This window comes from Daucus carota, chromosome 9, assembly GCF_001625215.2.
Source record: "Daucus carota subsp. sativus chromosome 9, DH1 v3.0, whole genome shotgun sequence".
Lineage (NCBI taxonomy): Eukaryota > Viridiplantae > Streptophyta > Magnoliopsida > Apiales > Apiaceae > Daucus > Daucus carota.
In genome coordinates this window covers 43,855,893-43,865,226 of record NC_030389.2, presented here as the reverse complement: position 1 = coordinate 43,865,226, position 9,334 = coordinate 43,855,893, and the positions used below count along the sequence as shown (strand labels likewise).

Genomic DNA, 9,334 nt, shown 5'->3' with positions numbered 1-9,334 from the left:
TTTCCGAAATATTATATTATACAGTAGAATGGCTGAAAATTTCTGATGTATAATTTTATAAATTTCTTCCTGAATAAAAAAGTAACTGTTAAAATTTAATTCAGGAAAAAATTTAAAAACAAGTTGTAGAACTATATTTCATAAAAACATTAAAGTGCGTGTCAAATAGTGAACATATTATATACTTATATATAATAAGCGTAAGGGAGATAATTTGGTCGCATGGTCCTAGGGTCCAAAAGTTTATCATCCGTTGGATCATATATTGAACAAATAAGCACCGTTAGATTAGAACAAAACTAAATTCTGTTCTAAAAGACAACTGATTTCTACTTGCATGTTTATAATTCCTTTTCTGAATTCAAAACAAATTCTGTCTTTCACGTGTTTTTGATTTTTTTAATCCAAAATAAATGTTTTCTACCAATTTTAGTTGTAGAATCGTATAAATCGCACCGTCACAAAATTATTTTGATCTCATATATTATTTAAACAAAATACTAAATAAAAATAATATTATGCACAATATTAAAATTAATAAGCCGGATTTATGTGAGGAACGTATACAAAAACTTTTTCTTAATCCAAAACATATTCCACCTTCTTATTGCATGTTTATGATTTCTTTTCTTAATTCAAAACAAATTATGTTTAACAATTTTAATTTAGAACCATATAAATTTTTTGAAAAATATTTAAATCACATTATAATAATTCTAATATAAAATATGTTTATAAATATAATCTAATAAAAATTGTCGTCACATGTTCTACTCAAAATATATTAAAATTTGATAGAAAGAATTTAATACATTGACATTATACATACGAGAAAAGGAATGGCTTGCTTGCAATAGTTTATTTGAAGTCAGCAATGGCTGTGATGGTGTATTTACAATAGTTTTAACTTACAAACAAATCATTATTTCAAATTTTGTTTTATTGAAAAATTTTAATTTTCTATTTATATATTCAATTTTTTCACACCACTTAAAATGTATTTAAAAAATTTATAAATAATTAAAAAGCTCCCGTGCCTTGCACGGGCTATAAGCTAGTATAATTAAATGGGACAAAGAAAGTAATAACTAATCGATCTTAATTCTATTTTAACTTGTTAAATTAAATATCTCGATACAAGATAATAAAACCAAGGGTATATAAAATTTGTTCCCTGACCGCTTATTCTCTCGAGGAATGTAAAATTTTTGAATATTTTTCTTGTTTGTTCGTATAATAGTAGAATCGAGGAGTGATCATACCTAATACGCCAAAAACATTTTTCACACCCAGTAAGTTGTAAATCCATGTCCAAAAAGTCAACAAGCTCCGGCTTCTGATGTTTAACGGGCGTCAATATTAAATCCGACCAATCCATAACTGATTAACTGAGATAAAATTTGAAACTATTCGAAAATCAACCCTGAAATTATATTTTATTTTAAATAATTTTTAAATTTTCAGTTTTATTCAATTTCAATTGATTTCAACTTGATCCGAAATCGATCCAATTGCTGACAAATATGACTCATTATCCAAAATTGCTACCCAATTATGCCCATGTTTTGCAGTATACTCCTCCTTTTGAGATTATTATTTTTCGTCACTGTTGACTGTACTCTCTGAAAATATATCACATTCGAGAAAATCCTAAAATAAGATTAGGTAAATGATGATATCAATAAAATTTTAAAAGATAAGTACCAGGTGTATTGTATATATTTTCTATTGTAACTTTATTTTGTGCTCAGGTAAGATATGTACCAGATATATTGTATATATTTTCTATCATAATTTCTAATTTATGATATAAATAAAAAAATTTCAACTTCAAATTTAAAACAGCTCTAAGACACGGCGATTTTACTGCTATTGTATGGCATGTGTAATTAGGGGTGACAATTTCGGGTAACAGGTCTTGTTCGTGTCAGCAATCGGATCAATTTCGGTTTAAGCTAACATCACTCAAATTGAATAAAATTGAAGTTAATAGAAATGAAATTCTAATTTCGGGTCCATTTCGATCAATCGGGTGATTTTCGGTCACTTTCAAATTTCTATCTCAGTAAATCGGGGTTCAGATTGGATCGGATTCGTGTCGGGTCTCAGATCGTGTCAGATATCGTCAACTAATGTGTTTCTAGACTCTAGAGACTCTAGACTGGTGGATATGAATTCGAGTCCAGAATAACATTAGGCCTACAACAGTGCAATTTTATATACGAACACTCAGCTAATATGCCCGGCCCATTCCAGCCCAGCCCGTATCAATCATCTCCCCCTAAATTGTTGTTTAGGGTTAGCTGAGCTCAAACACACAAAATCGCCGCGCGCGCTCTCTCTCTCTCTCTCTCTCTCAATCACTCAATTATCTCTCTCGCTCTCTCGCTCTCTCGCTCTCTCTACATATCAATTTTCATATCAACACGTAAGTTCTCTATCTACATCTGCAGCAATCAATTTGATTTTCATGTATCGAGTTGTTATTTCATTTGAATTTCATTTGTTGTTTGTCAAAATAAATGATTTAATATCGCTATACATGCTTTAAATTCGATGTTCAAATGAAATATCATGATTATGCATATTTTTAACCGTGGTAAAAATTGAATGCTTTTGTAATTGAACGTTGTAATTTGCTATATGGTGAATTTGAGCCATTTGATCTTGATTTGGAGCTGTAATGCGTCACTTTCGAGCTTGTGTAAATTGAGTTTTGCACTAGAATGTATGCGGAAAGTTTGACTTGATAGGAGTTGGATAGTTTGTAGAGAATTATCGAAAGAGAATTAAGGAAACGAGAAATAGGAATTGTTCTTACGTAGAGGTTGTGAAGAATGATAATATTTAAATGATAGTTGGTATTGTATTTATAATAGTTTAGCTAATTACATCGTACTTTTTGCGGAATTTGTGAGGTTTATGAGGATAAAGAGGAAATGAGTATACAAATTGGTGGGATTGAGCTTTAATTTTTTGTATGGAGAGAAGTAAAGAATGAAGAATATTAATATTTAGCCCGAAATTGTATGATTACCCGCCTGATAGCAGTCATTCTGAATGTAAGGAGGATATTGTTCATTTTCCATCGCATAGAGCCCTAGAAAAAGTTGAGTTTGTATTGGTGTGGAAGTGGAACTGTAAATTTAATTGACGAAATGATCATTTCTGTTCTGTTATATGTTTTTCCAATTGTTTGTTGAATCATATTGCATTTGCTTAACATATCTGATTGATTTTCATTCGTTCAGTGATGGAGGAAGGAGGTACTGATATTACAAAAGGGCCAGTATTCAAAGATATCAGACGATACTACTGTGAATATTGTGGTATTTGTCGGTCTAAGAAGACTCTCTTATCCTCACATATATTATCTCATCACCAGGTATTCTATCTCTATATCCATATCTTCGAGTTATCAAGTGTTTTAATTTTGCGTGACTGGAATATCTGGAATATTTGTCATGTTTAGACTTAAAAAATTGCATCCATGAGCTCATACCTTGTATTCTTTATTATCAAATATATTTGACACATCATTTATTTTTAATCTCTTTAAGAACTAGATATTAACTGGTATCTATTAATGCATTGGAACTAATTTCACTATTAACATACTTATGCGCTGATCATCTTATATTCGTATTGAATTTTTTTTTAATTAGGATGAAGTGAATAAAAGAAAGGCAGATGATAATGCTGAGAAAGAGGAATTGAAGTCTAATACTTGTGAGGAATGTGGTCTGAGTTTCCAGAAGCCTGCTCACTTGAAACAACACATGCAAAGCCATTTACTTGAGGTAAGACTTAGTACCTCCGTATATATTCAACATACAGTACCAGCTCGATTTTGAATGTCAGTTGGTATAATAATATGCATATAACTCTCTTTAAAAGCCTAATTCATTACAGAACTGCTATAATCTTTTTTGTTGCTTGTGCGTTTTTGTCAAGTACTGATGTCAAAAGTCCATCCTCTGATGAAACTGAGCACAACAAACAGACCTTTCTCTTTTGAAATTCCCTTTCCTTCAGTTGCTCAGATTCTCGTCAAACTAGAGTTTACCAACATATATGGTGCTTGCGTTGCATATGTTGTTTGAACTGCAAGTCCTAGGATGGACTAGACTTCCCTATTTCTTTTCTTTTTACATGATTGTTAGTTTAAAGGATTACATCTTGCAGGGTTCTAAGTTGCTCCGAGTAAGTTAGTTAAATTAAAATGTTGCGTGAAGCATTGGATCCCTCTGGAGTTCAAATGTGAGGGGCTTCAACATTTACCTTGATTGGAATAGTATCAGGTAGGGGGACCTCCTGAGAAGCTCCATCAGGGGAGCCTCAGCACACGCGGTATCAGCTCGAGGTTTGAAAGGTTTTTGTTTCTGTAGTAGTGTGATGTTCAAGTATTTAGATACCTGAATTCTTTCAGTGATGTGTTACAACTTGCTTGCAGAGACCATTTATGTGTCCAGTAGACGACTGCGATTCCAGTTACAGAAGGAAGGACCACCTGAATCGCCACCTTTTGCAGCACCAAGGGAAACTTTTTGAATGTTCTTCCATGGGCTGCAGTCACAGATTTTCCATTCAAAGTAACATGAAGAGGCATGTAAAGGAATTTCATAATGATTCTTCCCCTATCGAAGTTGATGCTCTCTGCAGTTCCAGTTACAGAAGGAAGGACCTCCTGAATCGCCATCTGCAGGACCAAGGGGAACTTTTCGAATGTTCTGTCACAGGCTGCTGCCAGAAATTTTCAAGTCAAAGTAACATGAAGAAGCATGTTAAGGTATTTCATGATGATTCTTCCCCTATCGAAGTTGATGCTCTGAAAGAATACACATGTCCTGAACCTGGGTGCGGAAAGGTTTTTAAATATGCCTCACGGTTGAGGAAGCATGAAGATTCACATGGTAATTGCATATTTGCTAGCCTTTTGTATAGTCTTTCTATAATGTCATAGATCTTTTGTACTTGAATCAAATTTTGTGTTTGTTTTGTCAGCATTTTGCAGTTTGGTGTTTTGTTGTAATGTCTCATTTTTTCCGAATGTTGTGCTAACAAAGGACCCATTATGTTTGCAGTTAAGTTAGAGTCGACAGAAGCATTCTGTTCTGATCCTGGCTGTATGAAATATTTTTCAAATGAGCAATGTTTGAAGGCTCATATTCAGTCTTGTCACAGCAAAGTTACCTGCGAGGTTTGTGGATCAAAGCATCTGAAGAAGAACCTAAAACGTCACCTCCTTACTCACAAAACCAAGCCTCCATCTGATAGGATAAAATGCAGCTTTGAAGATTGCCTGCACACCTTCTCAAATGTAAGACTTCTTAGCATGCGAGGAATCACTATATTTCTTGATTGTTGAATGATTGATAAATTACCCATGTAAAAGTTGAGTCCATGTGTGGAATTGGAAGAAAATTTAAAGATTAGTTTTAAGCTCAAATTTAGTTTAGAAATTCCCCAAAATAAATTTTAATTGTTAATCAAAATGCAGAAATCAAACCTCCGTCAACACATGAAGGCTGTACATTTTGAACAAAAAGCCTTCCTTTGTAGCATTCCTGGTTGTGGCATGAGTTTTACATTTAAACATGTGAGAGACAATCACGAGAAATCTGGATGCCATCTTTATGTTCAAGTAAGTTTTGCTGTTGTATCGCTTTTGTTATTTGAATAAGCTTTCATTGCAAAAGCGGGGGAAATGGTTGCATGTACCGGTGCTTATTTACTGTTTTGTTGTTCAGGGTGATTTTTTGGAGACTGATGAGCAGTTTCGATCTCGCCCAAGGGGTGGACGGAAAAGGGTATGCCCATCTGTAGAGACCTTCACAAGGAAGAGGGTGGTTCCACCATCAGTCGGATCTGATTCTCTTCCAGATCAAGGCCCTAATTACATGTCATGGTTGCTTTCATCAGAGAATGAAGAGATCTAATTTTGTCGAGCTCTTTAATTATCATCAAAACACATGTAATTATCTGTAATGGTCTGAATGAATTTGGCTGTATAGCTTCTTCTCTGCCAGGATTACAACACAGAACCTGTATATTCCTGGACAGTGTTGTTAGTTTTGTTACTTTTGTATATCAGCAAATTATTATTGTTTGCCCAATTTTGGGTTTTATAAATTAGATGCATACTCATATTTTCTCGGTTTTTTCATATCAGACGGTTTTTTGTGTATAGCTATTATTTTATTTTTAACAGGGTTTTTAAAACTTAAAAGTGATTTTTTTTAAACTAAACATGACTTGCTATGTAATGCGCCAAACGGTCAAAGTAGTTAAAATTTGTGGTTGGAGATTTTATCCAAGTACATTTTAACAGAGATAAATACTACTCCTTCCGTTTCAAAATGTACGACGTTTTGATTTTTTACACACATTTCAACTTGCTTTGACCAAGCATCTAGAATCATCACTTCTTTTAAAAAAATTTATACTTTAAAATTTTGACTATATACTTTTATTTAAAAAAATAAAATTTTAAAAATAATAAACATAAGTACATGGTCAAATGATTTTGAAGTACGTGCAAAAAGTCAAAACGTCATACATTTTGAAACAGAGGGAGTACTTTAAGTTTATACTCCCTCCGTCCCCTTTTACATGTCCATTTTGACTTTTGATCAGTCAAATTGACTTTATTTTGACAGGACTTTACGTATATCAGATAATTGAGAAAAATAATTAAAATTATATCATTAGATAGTATATTGAGTCTATTTTAATACGCAACTTTCAGATTTTAGAAATATTGGGTAGATAACTCGTAATGTTTAGTCAAAAATTGGTCAATTTGACTTCTCGAAAAGCAAAATGGACATGTAAAAGGGTAGGGGTGAGCATTCGGTCGGTCCGGTCCAAAACCGGACCGAACCGAATAGACCGAGGACCGAAGTTTTAATTTTTTTCGGACCGAACCGGGAGTGGAAGTGCAACTAGTATACTTTGGTCAAAAAACACAGATTCAGACAGAGCTTAGTACAGAAACGATGGAGTCGGAGCCCAACAGAACAGAAACAGCGATAACTGTTAAACAGATTCGTTGCGTCGTCAAACTCGGTCCTCTCTCTCTCTCTCTCTCCACCTCCCTCCCTCTCTCTCTCTCTCTCTCTCTCTCTCTCTCCTCCCTCCCTCTCTCTACCACTCTCTCTCCCCGCCCTCTCTCTCCCTCTCCCACACACAGATTATATACTGTTGCTGGATGAATTTATTGCTATACGTTTCCTCTACATTTTCTGCTGCTTGTTACATTTATTGCAACTATTGATGGATTCGAAGTGAAGCTACACAACATTATTGTTTATTGTTTCGTAAATTAAGTTCTCAACAAGATTAAACCGGTCAATTAACGATTGTGTTTGTGGATATATTTATTTTCTGTTGTTTAGTTAGTTCGGTAGGCGCGGCAAGTAATGTGCAAGAATGAATTAGAGAAGATCGATTTAATATTTTGGGGATTTTTTGTATAAGAATATTTTGGTGATTAAAATTAACATCAATACAATTTTACTCAAAAAAAACATAAATACAATTAAAATAAGGAAAATCTAGGAACAGATTTGGGAGTCCTTAAGAATATTTTGGTGATTAAAATTAACATAAATACAATTAAAATAAGGAAAATCTAGGAACAAATTTGGGAGTCCTTAACATTGCTCTAGATATAACGAGTACTTCCTAAAATATGACCAGTAATATTTAGAGAACCCGAATTTTGTGGACTCATATGTATCATATTTTATGGTAACAATGTATAATTTTAAAATAAAAGAGTAATGCCATGTATCCCAAATTCTGTTTCCAATTTTTTTCCTAAACGGCGTGGCACACGTTGTGACTAATTTAAATTGGGTGGTTTATGTGCATAGAAGGGTCCATTATTATTAGTAGTTTTAAGTGGAACCAATCATACACAATGAGATTTGGAAAAAATTTGGGAACACTTTTTTTGGTACCTAGCATTTTCAAAAAAAAAAAAAGGGATCCAGACAATAAATAACTTATGGAAAATGCTAGGTATCCAAAAATTATTCCCAATTATTTTTCCCAAATCTTAGTTGGCATTGTATGATTGGTTCAGCCATTTGTGTGCGACATTATTCGAGAAAATAAATTTTGTGACAGAATTGGGTGTAAGTTAAAAAAAATTTAAACCTTCCAAAAGAATTAATCTGTCTCTATATAAACTCTCTCATTACATTAATTTTACACACATATTACCTATCATGGCTGATTCACAGTCTGTTCAAAGGGGAGACAATCTCCCTTTAGTCGTTCGTCGAAACAACCTTTATCTTTCGAGAAAAAGTACTCTATTGATCAGCGGTGTGGGTGGAAGTGCTTCAGATTCAGTCGTCGATGTTCTTAAGAATGAGGATATCGGGAGTGGAGTCAATATCGAGGATGAGGCCACAAAGAAGTTAAGAATCAGAATGGCCGAAAAAAGAGTTAGGGTTTTCCCGCCAATTTTGTCAAGTTTGAACAGGAATGGCAGGCCTAAGTTCAGTCTAAAGACAGTGAGAAAAGACGGGAGATTGCAGATGTCAATTGTTCCGAATCATTTTTCAGAGGTTGTTCGGACTCCTCAGGACGGTGGTCGTGTTAGTATGGAACTTCTTGAGACAGGAGGTGATTGAGTCGATTAGAAGGAGAAAGGCTTATAATGCTTTGGTTTCTTCGAACAAATTAGGGCATTGAATTGAAAGGTCAATTTTTTTTTTTTTTGTGTCTGTTCTTAAGAGTTTCTCCATATTATTTTTCGGGATTTATGTTCTTCTTTTATTGTTTTGGTGATTTTTATTCCTTGAGGACCTTGACTATATGACTTGTTGCGTTAATTATATGAATTGTTGCGACAAAGAAGTGTTTCTAAATCTTTTGACTGTCCAGCCAATAACAGGGCATGTGCTTGCTTAAGTCCTGTATTGACTAATCTTTTCGTTTTACTTTTTTACTAATATACTCACCACATCAATCCTATGTGGCAAAACTCGAACTCTCGGTTCATCGGAAGAGGGCTGAGTTTATTGCAAGAGGGGAGAGCTGGATACCTTCAGACGAGAAGCTGATGTTATTCTTTGGTCTAGTGTAATATGACTTTCTCCATCTTTCTGGTCAATTGATTTAGTTTTTTTGGATGTGAAGTGTTTCTATTTTATTTTAATTGATCAGTAATTATACATCTGCTTGCTAAACTCTTGTATGAATTGATCCTCTTTTTACGTAATTGATGAAGATCACAACGCCCCCCCTTATTTTGACAAATTTTGAACCCTCGCGGAAAGAGGGGCTGGAGATACCTGTGAACTTGATTCCTGTTTCTTTT

General features: G+C 33.8%; 1 protein-coding gene across 1 annotated transcript; it reads left to right on the top strand.

Annotated features, from left to right (window-relative positions):
* Positions 1 to 2,249: 2,249 nt before the first annotated feature.
* LOC108200166 (transcription factor IIIA) lies at positions 2,250 to 6,166 on the top strand. The gene is made up of 7 exons (XM_017368214.2): positions 2,250 to 2,428; positions 3,252 to 3,385; positions 3,666 to 3,800; positions 4,454 to 4,913; positions 5,085 to 5,320; positions 5,501 to 5,644; positions 5,751 to 6,166. The coding sequence occupies exons 2-7, from the start codon at positions 3,254 to 3,256 to the stop codon at positions 5,937 to 5,939; spliced, it is 1,296 nt and encodes a 431-aa protein (XP_017223703.1). The 5' UTR covers positions 2,250 to 2,428; positions 3,252 to 3,253; the 3' UTR covers positions 5,940 to 6,166.
* The last annotated feature ends 3,168 nt before the right edge of the window (positions 6,167 to 9,334 follow it).

Excerpts from the sequence above, each read along its gene's own strand:
- LOC108200166 (XM_017368214.2), top strand. The coding sequence starts at position 3,254 with ATGGAGGAAGGAGGTACTGATATTACAAAAGGGCCAGTATTCAAAGAT. Across the intron at positions 3,801-4,453 it reads TGCAAAGCCATTTACTTGAG|AGACCATTTATGTGTCCAGT; the intron begins GTAAGACTTAGT and ends ACTTGCTTGCAG. Across the intron at positions 5,321-5,500 it reads GCCTGCACACCTTCTCAAAT|AAATCAAACCTCCGTCAACA; the intron begins GTAAGACTTCTT and ends ATCAAAATGCAG.